We start from the raw sequence: 20,462 nt of genomic DNA, 5'->3' as shown, positions 1-20,462 counted from the left end.
GTGAGGAATAAAGAAAAAGACAAAGAGCTGGATAAAGAGTCACAGCCCATTGGTTCCCCAGTCGGTGTTCTACAGCACTCAGAATGTGAGAACTTGTCATCATGGCCATAGCCTCCACATTCTGGAGCTGTGGCCGGCTGCTCAGCTGGCCCTTCTATCCTGGTCCTGGCATCTGGGCTCTCTTCACCCATCATCCTGTCTCAAAACTGCGCAAAGAATCCCATCAGTCCAGGTCAGCTGTTGTCAAAAAACCACCAGACGTGGAGTCCCATTGAGCTTGACACCATTCATGTCCCTGTGGGGTATGAACAAGATCGTTGAGATCTTGGTTTCTCCAGCATCCTTGCCCAGGAAGTGTTTGACTGTAGGAAACCCAGGTTCTCTAAGGTTGTACTGAAACCACAGTTCACGACTAGGGAAGCTCACAAAGTCTTTATCCTTGGCTGTTGAAATTTACCAAGTCCTGAGCTATGACTAGAAAGAACAGTACGGCAGCCAAGTGCTCCTGCCATGCCTGGAGGCTGAAAGAAAATGAGATTGTGGCACAGGAGACCTCAGCCCTCCGAGTGCAAGCCAAGCACATTTCCCTGCAGGGTGCATTTTTGATTGTTCGCTTTTGAAGAGACTCATTTGTCTCCTGTCTGAGGGCACCATACCTGAACAAACATTTCTGTCATAAACACTTTTCTAGTAGTACAAACACACTGACTCACATTTTAATCTACACCTGTGTCCAACTATGTGCTCCCACACGTGCTATGGCCTGTGTGTGTGGTCACAAGGTGTGTCTGTGTGTGTGTGTGTGTGTGTGTGCGCGCCCACATATGAATGCGTGAACACGTGTTCTTTTGCATTACTCTCCATTTTAAAAACCCTCATCTTTAGTTCAAAAAAAAAAAGTACCATATTTTTATTAGATTATGGAGAACTCTGATGGTTTTCCTCCCCTGCTATTCTCTTTCCTCCCTCCCATTCAGTGTTGTTTTTTCACGTTAGACCTTATTTACTTTTCCATGCTGCTGTCTTTGGATTCACTAAGAACAACTTTGGTGAAATAGCAGGTCTCAGTTTTCAAAAGCACAAGCTCTTATTTGTTTAATCTTTAAATTACCATGATAAAATGCTATACAAAATAATAGCACGACACTGCAGCACGATTAACGTATAGGTTGTCTTCCTCACATTTTAAGTTTTGGTGATAATTGTCTTCATATTTAAAGTGCTATTTAGATTTATTAAGTCCCATATTTACTTCTATTTTATCTACTACGTTTCACTTTAATAATGCCAACCACTGCCAGGTAAGAATAGAATTATTAGAACACAGATTTGGTTTTGCACTATCTGTACCTAAATCACTAATCCCATTGTACACAAAAGCATGCTGCCTAAGTATTATTACTAGTGGATGTGAGGTATTTTCCCCATCTAAAAATTTTATGTTCTTTTCAGAAACAAAAATTAAAGTGATGCATTTGGAACATGCCCAGAACATCCACAAGACAGAGGATCAAAGGAAATGTGAGGAATGAACAGTTATTTTCTGTGTAGGAGTCAAATGCTATATTTCAGAACAGCTTTTGATATTGATATGATTTCCTATTTGACCTTTTCCATGTTCCTCTTGATATTCAAAACACTTCAATTATTTAAGTGGATTTTTCCATTTTTAATACATATTTTTATAAATTATTAGGAGAAAAAAACCTTGATGATTAAAAAAACATTGGCTCATTAAGTAAACATGTAGCTTTTTAAAGACCCTTTTTCCTAGTAGTGTCAATTCCTGAAGTAATCCTCACTCTAAGAAATTGTATAAGATAGTGTTTATTGTTTTAAGGTGTTAGGTTTGGTGTAACTTGCTATGTCACAATGGATAACTTATGTCACAATGGATAACTAATGCATTTGTTAAGATTGAACAGAAAAAGAAGCATTTAGGGTTTTTTGAAGCCTTCAGTATTTTAAACTTATTACTGATATGCATCAGCATGTTTTCTGTTTTAAACTAAAATTGTAGGACGGTATTGAGGCTTATCATGCTGATTCCTATTCCTAAATACATAAGGAGCTTCCTTATTTTCAAATAGGTTTTTTTTTTTAAGTCAGTTAATGTCATCCAAAAGCACAAGATGAATTTTACTTATATATTTATTGGATTATATAGTATTTTTTTAGGAAAAGCATCTGCCACAAAAATGTCTGTTTCAAAAGGGTGTATTGCTGGCATGAATCACTGCTGCCAGTGCCCTGCTTTCCTTTGTAGAAGGTCATGTTTTGTACATTGTGAGGTTTGTATCAGGGCTATGTGGATATTCTATCAGCTGAGAGATGATTTGGCTTCAAAGATGTTCTTTGTTTCACTAGGTTGTATAATGTCAAGAGATTCTGCTGTTACTAAAAGAGAACGTTTAATGCCAGATTGACTGGATAATTTCATCAATATGACTTTCTGGTTTCCTAACTCCAGAAGATCTCCAATAAGATGGTGACTTCACTATCATTTCATCAGCAATGCTTCTCTAAGAATATCTAGTGGAGTCTTGGGGAGCCAGGCTAGTTGGATATTCTTACTAGGTAAACATTTTGTTCAAGGTTCAATTAATGGTGGAAAATCAAGGTGGAGGGAGGGTGTTGGAATATGTATAAGTTTGCTAGGGCTGCCATAATAAAGTACCACAGACAGGCTTAAACAACAGAAATTTATTTTCTCATTCTGGAGGCTAGAAGTGTCAGCATGATTGATTTCTTCTGAGGGCCTCTCTCCTTGCCTTGTAGATAGCCATCTTCTTCTGTGTCTTCACATGGTCTCCCCTCTGTGCATGTCTGTGTCCTAATCTGCTTTTCTTATAAGAACACCAGTCATATTGGATTAGGGCCCACCCTAATGACCTCATTTTACTTCTTTAAAACCCTATCTCCAAATACAGTCACATTCTCAGGTATGGAGTTAGGACTTCAGTGTATGAATTTCAGGGACACATAAGTCAGCTCATAAGAGAACTGAAATGTATTGTTTAGGAAAATAACTAACATATTACATAAATAAAATCGTTGGGAGTCTTAAGCAGAACAGAGTAAAAGATACGTGTTATAATAAAAGTGGTAATGAATTCAGACTTATTGTAGGTGATAAGGCTCAGAAATTGTATAAGAAATAAGAGCAGAAGAGTTAATCATGGAGAATCTCTCCACGGAGACTGGAGGTGAGGATCATTGGGGGCATCTTGGAATGGGCTGCCACAGTGAGAGTGTGTGTGTGTGTTACATCATCATGAAGTTGATAACGTAAATTATATCATTAAATGAGGAAGGGTCAAAAGTTTCTCTCTGCACCATTTACATTTGTCAAGGTATAAATAGATAGCTTATTTTTTTAAAGTATATTTGAGCATTGGTCTTTCTTAGAATTGGGTTGTTTGTATCAAATGAGCATCACAAATATTTTATGCAGAAGAAAGAAAAATTACAGTTAAAAAGCACATCAAAACTATCATTAAAAACATATATGCAGAGTCAGCTCTACCCACCACCAGAGCCTCCCATCAAGCCTCTTAGATAGCCTCAACCACCAGAGGGCAGACAACAGAAGCAAGAAAAACTACAATCCTGCAGCCTGTGGACCAAAAACCACAGTTACAGAAAGATAGAGAAGATGAAAAGGCAGAGGGCTATGTACCAGATGAAGGAACAAGAAAAAACCCCAGAAAAACAACTAAATGAAGTGGAGATAGGCAACCTTCCAGAAAAAGAATTCAGAATAATGATAGTGAAGATGATCCAGAACCTCGGAATAAGAATGGAGGCAAAGATTGAGAAGATGCAAGAAATGATTAACAAAGACCTAGAAGAATTAAAGAACAAACAAACAGAGATGACCAATACAATAATGAATGAAAAGAAATGAAGACAGCCTAAGAGACCTCTGGGACAACATTAAACGCAACAACATTCGCATTATAGGGGTCCCAGAAGGAGAAGAGAGAGAGAAAGGACCAGAGAAAATATTTGAAGAGATTATAGTCGAAAACTTCCCTAACATGGGAAAGGAAATAGCCACCCAAGTCCAGGAAGCGCAGAGAGTCCCATACAGAATAAACCCAAGGAGAAACACGCCGAGACACATAGTAATCAAAGTGGCAAAAATTAAAGACAAAGAAAAATTATTGAAAGCAGCAAGGGAAAAACAACAAATAACATACAAGGGAACTCCCATAAGGTTAACAGCTGATTTCTCAGCAGAAACTCTGCAAGCCAGAAGGGAGTGGCATGATATACTTAAAGGGATGAAAGGGAAGCACCTACAACCAAGATTACTCTACCCAGCAAGGATCTCATTTAGATTTGATGGAGAAATCAAAAGCTTTACAGACAAGCAAAAGCTATGAGAATTCAGCACCACCAAACCAGCTCTACAACAAATGCTAAAGGAACTTCTCTAAGTGGGAAACACAAGAGAAGAAAAGGACCTACAAAAACAAACCCAAAACAATTAAGAAAATGGTCATAGGAACATACATATCGATAATTACCTTAAACGTGAATGGATTAAATGCCCCAACCAAAAGACATAGACTGGCTGAATGGATACAAAAACAAGACCCATATATATGCTGTCTACAAGAGACCCACTTTAGACCTAGGGACACATACAGACTGAAAGTGAGGGGATGGAAAAAGATATTCCATGCAAATGGAAATCAAAAGAAAGCTGGAGTAGCTATACTCATATCAGATAAAATAGACTTTAAAATAAACAATGTTACAAGAGACAAGGAAGGACGCTACATAATGATCCAGGGATCAATCCAAGAAGAATATATAACAATTATAAATATATATGCACCCAACATAGGAGCACCTCAATACATAAGGCAACTGCTAACAGCTATAAAAGAGGAAATCGACAGTAACACAATAATAGTGGGGGACTTTAACACCTCACTTACACCAATGGACAGATCATCCAAAATGAAAATAAATAAGGAAGCAGAAGCTTTAAATGACACAATAGACCAGATAGATTTAATTGATATATATAGGACATTCCATCCAAAAACAGCAGATTACACGTTCTTCTCAAGTGCGCACGGAACATTCTCCAGGATAGATCACATCTTGGGTCACAATTCAAGCCTCAGTAAATTTAAGAAAATTGAAATCATATCAAGCATCTTTTCTGACCACAACGCTATGAGATTAGAAATGAATTACAGGGAAAAAAACGTTAAAAAGATAAACACATGGAGGCTAAACAATACGTTACTAAATAACCAAGAGATCACTGAAGAAATCAAAGAGGAAATCAAAAAATACCTAGAGACAAATGACAATGAAAACACGACGACCCAAAACCTATGGGATGCAGAAAAAGCGGTTCTAAGAGGGAAGTTTATAGCTATACAAGCCTACCTAAAGAAACAAGAAAAATCTCAGATAAACAATCTAACCTTACACCTAAAGAAACTAGAGAAAGAAGAACAAACAAAACCCAAAGTTAGCAGAAGGAAAGGAATCATAAAGATCAGAGCAGAAATAAATGAAATAGAAACAAAGAAAACAATAGCAAAGATCAATAAAACTAAAAGTTGGTTCTTTGAGAAGATAAACAAAATTGACAAGCCATTAGCCAGACTCATCAAGAAAAAGAGGGAGAGGACTCAAATCAATAAAATCAGAAATGAAAAAGGAGAAGTTACAACAGACAGCGCAGAAATCCAAAGCATCCTAAGAGACTACTACAAGCAACTTTATGCCAATAAAATGGACAACCTGGAAGAAATGGACAAATTCTTAGAAAGGTATAACCTTCCAAGACTGAACCAGGAAGAAACAGAAAATATGAACAGACCAATCACAAGTAATGAAATTGAAACTGTGATTAAAAATCTTCCAACAAACAAAAGTCCAGGACCAGATGGCTTCACAGGTGAATTCTATCAAACATTTAGAGAAGAGCTAACACCCATCCTTCTCAAACTCTTCCAAAAAATTGCAGAGGAAGGAACACTCCCAAACTCATTCTATGAGGCCACCATCACCCTGATACCAAAACCCGACAAAGACACTACAAAAAAAGAAAATTACAGACCAATATCACTGATGAATATAGATGCAAAAATCCTCAACAAAATACTAGCAAACAGAATCCAACAACACATTAAAAGGATCATACACCACGATCAAGTCGGATTTATCCCAGGGATGCAAGGATTCTTCAATATACGCAAATCAATCAATGTGATACACCATATTAACAAATTGAAGAATAAAAACCATATGATCATCTCAGTAGATGCAGAAAAAGCTTTTGACAAAATTCAACACCCATTTCTGATAAAAACTCTCCAGAAAGTGGGCATAGAGGGAACCTACCTCAACATAATAAAGGCCATATATGACAAACCCACAGCAAACATCATTCTCAATGGTGAAAAACTGAAAGCATTTCCTCTAAGATCAGGAACGAGACAAGGATGTCCACTCTCACCACTATTATTCAACATAGTTCTGGAAGTCCTAGCCACGGCAATCAGAGAAGAAAAAGAAATAAAAGGAATACAAATTGGAAAAGAAGAAGTAAAACTGTCACTGTTTGCGGATGACATGATACTATACATAGAGAATCCTAAAACTGCCACCAGAAAACTGCCAGACCTAATTAATGAATATGGTAAAGTTGCAGGATACAAAATTAATGCACAGAAATCTCTTGCATTCCTATACACTAATGATGAAAAATCTGAAAGAGAAATTATGGAAACACTCCCATTTACCATTGCAACAAAAAGAATAAAATACTTAGGGATAAACCTACCTAGGGAGACAAAAGACCTGTATGCAGAAAACTATAAGACACTGATGAAAGAAATTAAAGATGATACCAACAGATGGAGAGATATACCATGTTCTTGGATTGGAAGAATCAACATTGTGAAAATGAGTATACTACCCAAAGCAATCTACAGATTCAATGCAATCCCTATCAAATTACCAATGGCATTTTTTACGGAGCTAGAACAAATCATCTTAAAATTTGTATGGAGACACAAAAGACCCCGAATAGCCAAAGCAGTCTTGAGGCAAAAAAATGGAGCTGGAGGAATCAGACTCCCTGGCTTCAGACTATACTACAAAGCTACAGTAATCAAGAAAATATGGTACTGGCACAAAAACAGAAACATAGATCAATGGAACAAGATAGAAAGCCCAGAGATTAACCCACGCACCTATGGTCAACTAATCTATGACAAAGGAGGCAAAGATATACAATGGAGAAAAGACAGTCTCTTCAATAAGTGGTGCTGGGAAAACTGGACAGCTACATGTAAAAGAATGAAATTAGAATACTCCCTAACACCATACACAAAAAGAAACTCAAAATGGATTAGAGACCTAAATATAAGACTGGACACTATAAAACTCTTAGAGGAAGAACACTCTTTGACATAAATCACAGCAAGATCTTTTTTGATCCACCTCCTAGAGTAATGGAAATAAAAACAAAAATAAACAAGTGGGACCTAATGAAACTTCAAAGCTTTTGCACAGCAAAGGAAACCATAAACAAGACGAAAAGACAACCCTCAGAATGGGAGAAAATATTTGCAAATGAATCAACGGACAAAGGATTAATCTCCAAAATATATAAACAGCTCATTCAGCTCAATATCAAAGAAACAAACACCCCAATCCAAAAATGGGCAGAAGACCTGAATAGACATTTCTCCAAAGAAGACATACAGACGGCCACGAAGCACATGAAAAGATGCTCAACATCACTAATTATTAGAGAAATGCAAATCAAAACTACAATGAGGTATCACCTCACTCCTGTTAGAATGGGCATCATCAGAAGATCTACAAACAACAAATGCTGGAGAGGGTGTGGAGAAAAGGGAAACCTCTTGCACTGTTGGTGGGAATGTAAATTGATACAGCCACTATGGAGAACAATATGGAGGTTCCTTAAAAAACTAAAAATAGAATTACCATATGACCCAGCAATCCCACTACTGGGCATATACCCAGAGAAAACCGTAATTCAAAAAGACACTTGCACCCGAATGTTCATTGCAGCACTATTTACAATAGCCAGGTCATGGAAGCAACCTAAATGCCCATCAACAGATGAATGGATAAAGAAGATGTGGTACATATATACAACGGAATATTACTCAGCCATAAAAAGGAACGAAATTGAGTCATTTGTTGAGACATGGATGGATCTAGAGACTGTCATACAGAGTGAAGTAAGTCAGAAAGAGAAAAACAAATATCGTATATTAATGCATGTATGTGGAACCTAGAAAAATGGTACAGATGAGCCAGTTTGCAGGGCAGAAGTTGAGACACAGATGTAGAGAATGGACATATGGACACCAAGGGGGGAAAACTGTGGTGAGGTGGGGATGGTGGTGTGCTGAATTGGGCGATTGGGATTGACATGTATACACTGATGTGTATAAAATTGATGCTTAATAAGAACCTGCAGTATAAAAAAACAAACAAAACAACTAATACTAAACTTTCATTGGGTTATTTGTATGGAAATATGTTAATATAAATGTTTCAGACATTACATGAAATTTCTAAAAATCTTATATTTGTATTTGTATGGAAATATGTATGGAAATATGTTAATATAAATGTTTCAGACATTACATGAAATTTCTAAAAATCTTATATTTGTATTTGTATGGAAATATGTATGGAAATATGTTAATATAAATGTTTCAGACATTACATGAAATTTCTAAAACTCTTATATGTTCTGGTATAATGTTATAAGTAATAATCCTAGTTATTACTTTAAAATGTATATCTCAGAAATAACTAATTTTCTTGTCAACTGCATTATTATGAACTCTCATCAAATCTTTAACCGTGGTCATTTTTAAGTCTTTTGTCATTTACAGACAGTTCTGGGTGTACTCTGATGATTTTGCAAATATGTTCCTATAAAAGGGTTTCATCTTCAAGAAATTCATGGAAAAGACTCTGACAAGTACAGGTTTCTGGTAACTGACTGTACTGCTGAACTGAATGAATAAGCATTTTCAGAACGCTAATGAAAAACTGATGAACTCATAAAAGTGCTAACAAAAGATCAAGATGAAAAAAAAAATTAATTACATGGGACTGAGTGAACTGATGAGGATGAGTATAATTTTTGTGACTTTCTGTCTGAATTTAAAAAAAAAAAAATCCCACAAGGACTCAGAGGCAAAGAATATACAAATCAATTTTCACTGCAAAGTAAAGGAGCTGTTACAGTGGAGGATTACTGGACTGAATGTCAATATTATGACATAGTATGAGTGTGTTTCATGTTTGGTAATTGCAATCATTGTTGCTTTTTTTGTGGTCATCCATGTACAATGCTTGGTGTCAGTCTATTTATCTCTTGTAAAAATAAAATACAGTGTGTGTGTGTGAAAAAAAAAAATTAAAGAACTAAGGCAGATAAAAAAATAATAAATAAATAAATAAATAAATAAAAAATTTTAAAAAAACAAAAAACAAAAAAAAAAACACATATATGCATTAAAGAAATCCAGAGTGAAAAAGTAATCAGAGCTGGGTATGGATGTAGTAAATAACATTTTTTAAAGTGAATTCACTGCTGCAATGTTAAATTTTAAGAAAAATCATTCTAAGACAAACAAGCAAAGTTGTCACAGAGAAAAATATCAGATAGTATATTAATATAAGTAGTTCTTAGTGGATCTCCAGGAAAAATTTGAAAATAAAAACTAACAATTTTTGTCAAAAATTTTAGAACATACCAATGCAACAAAAGACTATGATGTGGTATCTTATAATGATTAGATATTAATCATGTTTATAAAAATTATATTCACTTGTTTGGGGTATTAGCCTAATAGGCATATTTGGTCAAAGATTATTAAAGGTAATCCTTTTGTGGTGTTAATATAACAGAAAGCAAATTGAAATATTTTATTTCTCCTTGGGTGGAAGAATTACAAGAAAGACACTCAAGGACTATTTGCCTATTGATTTGTATTAAAGGTTTTCAATACTATAATCCATTGTTATTTAATACTTTAGAGCAGGAGACAGCAATGTTTTTCTGTAAATGTAGTAAATACTTTCACCCTTTTTAGCCATGTGGTCTCTATCACATCTACTCCATTCCACAATTGTAGCATGAAAACAACCATCAAAAATACTAAACAAATAAACATGACTGTGTTCAATAAAACTTTAGGTATGGAGACTAAATTTTGAATTTCAAATAATTTTCATGTGTCACAAAATGTCTTCTTTTTATTTTCTTTTTCAAACCTTTATAAACATAAAAACCTTTCTTAGCTCATACAAAAACAGAATAACAGGCCACGTTTGATAAATGTCTATTTTTGAGCCACCCTATTAGCTTGCTTACAGGTTGACAAGATAGGCAAAGCACTAAATAGGCAGGAAATCACCACTGAAAAGCACATAAAAAACATTAAGGCTCTTGAGCAGATTCCTAGATGTAAGCCCAGCTGCCTTCTGGGATACCTTAGTGCTAGATATCAAGCCACATCCAACTGGCTGATGTTGAGTTCATTGATTTTCTAACTGAAATATGCAGAGTGGCTGAACTGTTGGAAAATATATGAACTTTGTACAATCAGAGGTGATATAATTTTAGCAATAAATACATCACAGTTGGTTTTTCTGTGATAGTCCTATATCATTGAAATACCTAACATATATAGAGTGCTTTCCATGAGCTGGGAATTTGTCTAAGCACTTTAACTGCAGTAACTTATTTAATTCTCACCAAAAAAACCTAACAGGTGGGTATAATTGTTGTTCTCATTTTACAGATTTTACCTTTCAAAATTCTTTCACTATTTATCTGGCTTATATTGTCGTGTGTGTGTGTGTGTGTGTGTGTGTATGTATTTGTCTAAACAGAAGAAAAAGTGTATTAGTAATTCACTGATATGATAGACCATGGCCACTATTATCAAAATCCCAGACCCATTCTTCTTTTCACATCCACTTAAATGATCTGAAGTAAAAAAGAGAAAATGTAAATATTCTACCAACCTAATGAGTACACAATAGGTATTACAACTATGAGCATTACTCTCAGTACCTGTGCCATGAGGTCTGAGAAAGCATTTGGTGAACTATCCTTCTCATATAACCTTCCAAACAGAGTTACTGTCAAGATAGGTCCAGATAGTGGCTTCTGGCTGCACAAGCGTCCGTCACTTGACACCTATTTAAAACACAGGGAAGTTGACTGAGAATAACTTTCGGTTATACAACCTCACAACATACTCTTAAAATTCAGTACAACTGGATGAAGAACAGTAAAAATAATGGCCAGATTCTATTCCATCTGAAATATGTGAAATGGTACAGAGTATAAGAAAAATTGGAGCTATGGAATTGGCACTGATTCATTTATTATTGAAATGCCCATAATCTATATCTTATAATTTACTCTGAGAGAGCATCTGATGAGTTAATAAACATAAAACAATGGATATGAGAATAAATAAGAGAGAAATCTTGTTCTCTCTGACAAGAAAAAGACTTCTCCAAAGGGTCAGGTGGGCTTGACTAAGGGGGTTTTGGGCTGAGCCTCTATCATCCCTGACAATCACTCACCACAGCCTCCCTACCTGCCCATTGTCCCCAACTCCCCATAGCAACTGTTTGGACGAGGAAAGGGGAGTGAGAGTGGAACCTGCAGGAAAAGTCAGTAGGAGAATGTGGCTGGACAGAGCACTTGCGCAGTAATAAATTATTTCTTCCATATTAACAAAAAAAAAAAGGGTTTTGCTTTCTTGCCAATTCAGCGACTGTCTAATTCTCTCTCAGCTTTTCCTTCTTTCCTTTTCTCTGATGGTCACACGGTGCCCTAGGCCATCCCTCCCCAGTGATACAAAGAGGCTTCCTCTGGTGGGACTGGTCCTGAAACTCTTCTTGAGTCTTCTTTCTACTTGACAGACCTTAAACACCCCAGCCCACTCCCTGAAATCCCCACAATAAGATATATTTCTTTATTCTCAAGGACATGCTCATTTTTCTCTAAGGGAATTTTAGACAAGAGATCCCATGTCCTCAATGTCCTTGGTGAGCCCTAAGGACAATTTTACCCTTTCCAAATGAAGATTTTCATGATATCTGTAAGTACTTGGGCAGCTCTTCTACTCAAAAGATGCTTCCTCTTACATAAAATGAGTTGGCAATATTAAGCAAAAAATCGTACCTGAAATTCTCCAGGTGCAAGCTGAATTTCACTCAGCAGCACCTCAGGGAAGACATACTGGGTTTCAAAAGTGCCACTGAGGGAGAACATTTCAAACCTGGTGGAAGCAGTTTCAACTGAATCACCACAAGTGTGTAAGTCCGTTGTTTTACACTTCAACAGAGTACAAATCTAGGAAAGTAAAAACAAAACAATAAGTCTTAGGAAAGCCAGTTGGAACATTCTCTTGACCTAGAAAAAAGTGCCTATGCCCCTTTGTTTATAATGCTTTTTATAGTATTACTTCCTCAGTAGATTAATCTGGTTTGTTGCTGAATACTATTGCAACTAGTAATAAAAATAAAGGACTTCAGACCCTAGTGCTTTCTGCAGTTCACTGTAAACAGATTAAACCACGTAAAGAAATAATCAGATCCTTGGTCTACAGTCATGAACAATTATACCCTAATTGTTTTCAAGTTAGCCATGCTTTTAATAATCAAAAGTGTTTGATTATTTTAAAAATGTTTAGACACTAGTTTAATTTCTACCTTAGTGCCTATTTCTAACAATGAAGGAACTTTAAATTTGTACTGAGTCCTAGAGTTGATCTAGAGACAACTCTTGTGATCTGGAAAAGTCACATATCTTATACCTGAGCAGGATAATGATAACAGCTCTCGTTATCCTACGTAGTTATACTATACTACACTACACTACATAGCTATTTGCATGTAAATTTAAGCGTATGAATCACCTCACCATGCAGATGCAAAGTCCCCAAAAGGAAGATCCATCTTCATTTAACTCCATCTGTACTTCATCTTCAAAGCTTTACTCCAAGCCACCTTTATTTCTTGCCTGACTAAAGCAATAGCCCCTAACTGGTCTCCCTGCTTCCACTTTTGAAGTTGGAGAGCAAGCGTTTTAGGGCAAGTGTGTCAAGATGGGATACAAATAACTTTCAGATAAAGATAGAATGAACACATGCTTCAATTTTGTTCCCTTGCAATCCTACTAAAAACAACTTCATTATTATTATTATTATTATCTTTGGAAGATCTAAACCCACAAGGTTAGGAGAACAGGAGGATAGATTATGGCACAAGTTTAGAAGTTGGGGTGCTGATGCAAAAATGGTAACTGAGGAAGCAACCCAAGTGCCCATCAACAGACTATTGGATTAAGAAGATGAGGTACATATATACAATGGAATATTACTAAGCCATAAAAAAGAATGAAATACTACCGTTTGCAGCAATGTGGATGGACCCAGAGAATATTATACTTAGTGAAATAAGTCAGACAGAGAATGTGGAATCTAAAAAATGATACAAATGAATGTGTATAAAAAAAAAAAAGAAACAGACTCATAGATATAGAAAACAAACTTGTGGTTACCAAAGGGAAGAAGGAAGGTGCGAGGGACAAATTAAGGGTATGGGATTAACAGATATACATTACTATACATAAAATAGATAAGCAACAAAGGTATACTGTATAGCACAAGGAATTATACCTATTATCTTGTAACAACCTATAATGGAATATAATCTGCAAAAATACTGAATCACTACGTCGTACACCTGAAACTAACACTATATTATAAATCAGCTAAAGTTCAATGTAAAAAATGGTAACTGATTTAACAGACCTAAGAAAGCCAAGTTCTGAACTAGCTGTGGGGAAAGCTAAGAATCAACCTATTTACCCTGCAGAATACTCAAAAGTTTCCATCCCTGGAAGCACTAGGTACCTCAGGAGCTGGGAGTAAATTGGGGTGCTTGAAGAAAGGAAAATTTGTGGGAAGTTGTTAAGAATGCCTCAAATACTGAGTCCCCACCCATGGATGGGCAACTACCCTTTCCCTGTTCCAGTAAAATATGGAATATTTATTTCCAGAGAGGGTAAAGCAGACGACGCTTAGATGGAGGTTTTGAAGGGGATTCCTTGAATGAATCAAACTGAATGGTAAAACCATCTCCCTTCACCCTGCAAGGTCATTTCCCTCACTTGACTCTCTAAATGCTGCCAAAAAGGCATTTACCCTTCAGGAATAGGGTTGCCAGATAAATTACAGGACAGGAGTCCCAGTTAAATCTGAAGTTCAGATAAACTAAAAAAACTAAAACCAGATTTTAGTATAAATATGTCCCAACTATTGCATGGACATACTTATTTTTTTTTTTAGTTTGCTATTTATCTGAACTTTGAATTTACCTGGGCATCCTGTGTTTTTATTTGTTAAATTATTCAGGAAGGGAAATAGAAGAATTTTGAAACCTGGAAAACCTAATCATCCCAAAGGAAAGTCTCTAAAGACACTTGCCTCAGGGATTCCCCTAATCAAAAGCCCAGCTAGACCGTCCCTCGGTGAAGCTTAAAACTGGCAAGTACCACCCACATGCTCAGAACTTTTAGTCAGTTTTGGTAACCCTAAGAAGTCACCAGATCCACGAAGAAAGCTTCTAAATTTAGAATTTTAAATTCGAAAACCTGTCTGGCACCAGTGGCTTAGCTAGGGGATCACTGGCCAGCAATAATAACAGAGGACTTCGTTTCACTTGACAGCACTAACCAACCTCCCAACACCAAGAAGATACCTACTGCCGATCCCCTCAAGTGGAGCCAAGACTCTGGGGCAGGCAGAGAAGCAGACAAGACTGAGAGGGAAGGATGGAAAAGAGAGAGGAAGAGCTGAGAGATTGCTATCTTGTCTTACAACCAGCTTTTTAAACTTAAAAATAGATCACAAAATAATAAAAAAAATCACAATTTTTTAATTTTAAAAATATGGCAATATAATACCATATATATACACCACGTATATAATGCAATATATGTCAGTATGCTGCATAATATATGATAATATTTATATGGCAATAAATATTCTTCTACAACATAATTTTTAAAACTAATTTCCAATCATTGGACATTTTCTACCTGTGTTTTTTATACCATTTTTTTTCCCTTTCTTCTAGCACCTCAGAGCACTGGTAAGGAATATTGATTCCACTGATATTTTCATCCTTTCCTTTCTTGTTGCTCTTTCCCTTAGGCTTATAAAGATAATCATGTTTCTCTCATCTATTGGGAGAACAAAAAACAAAAAAAGCATGGGCCTCTCTGTCTAGCTTCTACCTTGTTTCCTTTCTTCCTGTATCAGACAAGATTTTTGCAGAAGAAATATTCACTCGCTCTTTCAATATCTCACTTCCCTTTGACTTTTCAACCCACTGTAATCTGTCTTTCACTCTATCATTATGAGCCCAGGAGATTTCACCAAAATTATACTCATTCATTCAATAATGGTAAACGTATTGCACAAATACACTTCACAATTTCCTCCTTCTGAGAGTCTCTGCTTCCTTTCCTTCCATGAGAGTTCTCTTTAAGTTCTCCTTTATTTCTCAAACATGTTTGCATGTTCCTATTCTTCTGTTTATTTCCTGCCCAAACACAGGAGTTTCAAAAGCTTCCACTTTTAGCTCACTGTTCTTCACTGTTTTAGTCTGCTTTTGCAATTCACTCTTGTGGGTTTACCACCACCTTTTTCCTGCTGGTTCTCAAAACAATATTTCTAAATCTCGTATCTCCCTAAAGTATCAGACCCATATATTCAACAGCCGACTGGATGGCTCCAACTGAATGTCCCCAAAGTAATTAAAAACCAGCACATCCAAAGCTGAATTGAACGTCTTCCCCACTCCCATCCAATTTGCTCCTCCTCTTGAATCCTGATCTGTCAAAGCATCACATTGCATCCAGCCACTCTTGCCAGAAACCTGGTACATTCTAGACCCTTCATTCTGCTTTCCTGTTCCATGTCAAATTAGCTACTAATGGGGCTTCCCTGGTGGCCCAGTGGTTGAGAATCTGCCTGCCAAGGCAGGGGACACGGGTTCGAGCCCTGGTCTGGGAAGATCCCACATGCCGCGGAGTAACTAGGCCCGTGAGCCACAACTACTGAGCCTACGCGTCTGGAGCCTGTGCCCCGCAACAAGAGAGGCCGCGGCAGTGAAAGGCCCGCGCACCACGATGAAGAGTGGTCCCCGCTTGCCACAGCTAGAGAAAGCCCTCGCACAGAAACGAAGACCCAACACAGGCAAAAAAATAAAATTAAAAAAAAAAATTAGCTACTAAGTTTAGTTTTCTAAATATTTCTTGACTCCATACCCTGCTTTTATTCCTACAAACATAATCTTGGTTCAGGTCCTAATAGGACTATTTTAATAATCTAACTAGTCATTTTGTCCTATGTTCCATGATCCGTAGTGCAACCAAAACAATCTACTCAAAAACAGATGTGATCACATCATTCCCCTGCTGAACACCTTCCAACAGAAACCCATCACTGATGGAATGAAGTCCACATCTTAGGAATGAGAGGTAAGATCCTGCAGGATGTGATCCTGCCTCTACGCTCATCTTCCACCCATCCTTGCTTCTTATGCTACATTTTAATGACAGTCAGCTGCTTGCTTGTCCCTGCATACCCTGCTTTTTGACATATCCACCCCCTTGCTCAGGCTCTTAACTCCACCTAGAATTCCCTCCCACTTTTTTTCACCTGGATAAAATAGCATAAGTTCAAGCAGCATGTCTTCAGAAACTTCCCTGGATCCCCAAATTAGGCTAAGTGCAGCTCCTTAGTATTTCTACAGCAAAATATGCCTTTGTTCTATCACATGCCAACCTGTAGTGAAATTATGTTCATCTGTCTTTCTCCCCTACTAAATTCCTCAAGAGGAGGGTCCATACTTATTCATCTTCATCACATTAGCACCAAATATATGCCTGATATGTATTTGGCACTCGATAAATGTTTGCCAAAATGAACAAGCTTTGGTAGAGGTGCTTATCACACAGCAAACAAAATGCTACACAGTGGGCATGGTTCCAGCACTCAAAAGGCTTTCAGTCTCAAACAAGTATGTACATAATTTGACATGATATGTCTTTGAAAAAGTTAAGCATAGGATATTTGGGAGTATATAAAGGAGTTACCTAGCCCAGCTGGGGAGTGGGAGTGTCAGAGAAGCCACCTTGGTGAAGATAACACCTATAAAGCACTATGAGTGTTGAGTAGCTGGGGACCATCAAAGATTAAAACAAAAAACAAAAAAAAACCTGTTCAAACATCCAGAGGTTCTACAGATGCTGACACACTGTAGATGGGAAATGTCTCAATATGATAGAAGCCCAGTGTACATGGGGGTAGAAGTGAGAGATGAGGACAGAGAGTAGGAAAAAGCACATGTTAAGACTTTCTGAGTCCTTTATGTTAAGGAATTTGATTTGCCAATTAGAAAACAGTGAGGAATTTTAAGCAAGTGTGGGAAATAATCAGAAATGGTGTTGCATGATTTTTGTAATTACAGTGTAGAGAATGCACTGGATGGAACTGAAACTATCAATGGAAAGCCCTCTTAGGAGGATGCTGCAATAATCTGGGTGAGATAGGATGGGGGCCACATCAAGGAAAAGAAGAGCAGAATGAGAGAAACATGGAAGCAGCTTGTTCTTGAGGGTTCCATCTCAACTGGCTATAATAGCTCCCCCTTTATGTTGAGGGCTGTGAGACGTCTGAATCTTTGCAGCTATTCTACCGTACATCACAGAGGTCAGCTCTATATGTCTCTGGGACATACTCAGTCTGAAGCTTCTTATAAATCAAGATAGGCATTAGTGACCGTAAATGGGAAATGCCTTAATAAGTTCAGGCAGGAAATATTAGAGGTTAATTATTCATTAAAATTATCTGTAATTTGATTAATATATCATTTTAAACACTGGGACTGCAAGTAAATGTTCTGCCTTTTCCCAACCAGTTTAAAATTGGGCTGACATCTAAGATTGCAAGTTTTAGCAAGTAAAAATTCAGGATACCCAATAAATTGGAATTTCAAATAAACAACCAATTTTCAGTATACACATGTCCCCCAAAGTGGGACATACTTATAATAAAAGTAATTCATTGTTTATCTGAAATTCAAATTTAACTGGGTGTCCTGTGTTTTATCCAGTAATTCCCCTGCCACCAAAACAATCATTACCTGTAAATAATAGCTCCCTTCCACAGTATGTAGTCCATCAAATGCCCCTAGTACATAAACTTCATCTGATCTCTTCTCAGACATCCTGTAACTTAGATGACAGCAGAGATCTTTCTGACAAACTGTGTAATTTCCTGCGACTCCTTTGAGCTCCAAGAAGGTGAACTCGTCAAAGAAGATGGTGCCCTTAAATTCCTGGTTTCCCATTGAGGGGGCTTCTATACCACTGGCATAGGAAGTCCAATTCACTACTGCTGTGGGGTGTGGGTGGGAGGCCAGTTGTGAGAGGAGGAGTTTTCCCTCTTCTGTCTTCATATCATAATGAAATGCTCTTGGAGAATCAGGTGCGTAGATGCCACTTCCTGGAAATTGGAAATGACATTTAAAACAGTAAAGCAAAAAGGGGTTGCATAGTTGTTATTGTTATTCTAAACTCATATTAACATTTTACTTTCTCTAAGCTATATATTTCATTAATTTCAGTAAAATATGTTGATAAGGACAGAGAGGTGAGATGAAATCCATTAGAGTATGTCACCAAGAAGCCAAGAAGAGAGAGTTTCATGTAAGAAGTAGTGAATTTTGAAAAAAACAAAAAGAGTGTACATTCAAGTTGAATAAATCAATTTATGAAACAAGTTAGGTTGAGATTGATTCTACAGCGTGTCACCAGCTAGATGTGCAACCATTTAGAGTTGGAAAACATTGTATTAAGGAGTACATGTTACCTAGAAAGAACATGATTTTTTTTCCCTTTTTTGATTACATCAAAATCTTAAAGATGACACGTTACCTGTCATTTTCTTTGAGGGGTAATGTAGATTGGATGCAAGGAAGTTGACTCCCATACCCATAGCCCAAGCTGAGTGGAATTCAATAGCTGACAAATGTGGCAAAACATTCATCCAAGCTGTCGGGAAGAGTATGGTGTCCACGTGGAAATCTTTCACCAGAGTCACAGCAGGATCATGGAAGAGAATATCAAAGCACGTGAAAATGCCAAACTTTCCAAAGGTGGTGTTGAAAGTCACGACCTCAGGTTCCTTGGGAGCATTGAACTCATCTTCACCCAAGAAAAGATTTTGCTGCAATAAACAGAAGATGATGGTGGGGGGAAATCTCTTTTAAGGAGTTGGCCCGGATATCACTGCATCTAAAAAAGTGCAAGCTCACATCTATTAAACAGTGCCAATCTCATCTACCACCACTGTCTCTGCAGGGAAAGAGCATTAGAAAATCAAAGATCACTATGCTGATAGGATTACTATGCCTTTGGCTTAATTTCCACATTTGATAGATCTGTAGAAGGGAATCCTTACCTATTAAGACCTTCTCAATTATTAGAGACATAGGAGTGAAACAGATAACTTCTATTTGCCAAGAACACATAACAATTTTCTGTGGACAAAGAACTTTCTTTCCTCCTTTCTCTTTAAAACCAAGTCTATCTGGTAAGGAGTTTTTCATTCTAGCCTTGACCCTTTGCCAGGGCATGTCATTAAAAGGACAAAGTCCAAAAGGCAACATTTTATTTCAAAACAGGTAGCTTCTACTGATTATCACATACTCCTAATGACACGTTCCTGTGTTCCTAAATGTACAGGAAACCTCCCTTTTCTAGGACCTTACCACAAATAATCATTACTTTCTATGCTTTGTCTCTCCTCTGCTTTTAAAGTAAGCTTGTTATTATCAACAATGGTGATTTTTTTCCCTTCTTGTCCACTTTATTTTGGTAAGCAATTCAGTAGTTGAATTATTTGCAGATGAATTCTACCTTATGGTAGCGGGCCACCAGTTTCCCCTCAGAATCAAACACCACATCAGTGTTGTATTGGTAACGACCATCAGGGGGACAGTGAGGGTCACTGGTATTGCATGGCTTCTTGTCCCCAATATTTGCCACGACGTAGATGGAGTTGTCCTTGGCCAGACAGCTGAGCCTTTCTTGCACTGGGGTGTGGCCAAATCTGGTATGTGTTCATTGGAAGAGGAAAAAAAATCAAACTTAGCGTTTAATTAAATTCAGAATGATAGTTGCCTGAACTTATGTGATATACACAAAAATAAATTCTAAATAGCATAGATAGAAGGGAAGGATTAAAACAAGAAGAGACTTCAGAGGAAGTCCATGCTTGTGGGAATTTGGTTCTAGGAAACTATTCTAGGATAAGACTCCAGGCCATGTA

General features: G+C 37.1%; 1 protein-coding gene across 2 annotated transcripts in view; it reads right to left on the bottom strand.

Annotated features, from left to right (window-relative positions):
• Nucleotides 1–2,716: 2,716 nt before the first annotated feature.
• VNN1 (vanin 1) overlaps nt 2,717–20,462 on the bottom strand; it is a 29,587-nt gene continuing 11,841 nt past the window's right edge. Inside the window, exons 3-8 of one of the 2 annotated variants that reach the window (XM_068550968.1) lie at nt 20,051–20,243; nt 19,067–19,358; nt 18,274–18,635; nt 12,239–12,409; nt 11,114–11,239; nt 2,717–2,846 (exon numbers count right to left, since the gene is read on the bottom strand). In XM_068550968.1, coding sequence (XP_068407069.1) covers nt 2,733–2,846; nt 11,114–11,239; nt 12,239–12,409; nt 18,274–18,635; nt 19,067–19,358; nt 20,051–20,243 — 1,258 coding nt within the window. In that variant the 3' untranslated portion in view covers nt 2,717–2,732. Of the gene's footprint in view, nt 2,847–10,024; nt 11,027–11,113; nt 11,240–12,238; nt 12,410–18,273; nt 18,636–19,066; nt 19,359–20,050; nt 20,244–20,462 lie in introns of those variants that run through there. The other variant, XM_068550969.1, reaches the window with a different exon arrangement.

This window comes from Eschrichtius robustus, chromosome 9, assembly GCF_028021215.1.
Source record: "Eschrichtius robustus isolate mEscRob2 chromosome 9, mEscRob2.pri, whole genome shotgun sequence".
Classification (NCBI taxonomy): domain Eukaryota; kingdom Metazoa; phylum Chordata; class Mammalia; order Artiodactyla; family Eschrichtiidae; genus Eschrichtius; species Eschrichtius robustus.
The sequence above is the reverse complement of the archived record's forward strand: the minus strand, read 5'-3'. Positions and strand labels throughout refer to the sequence as shown.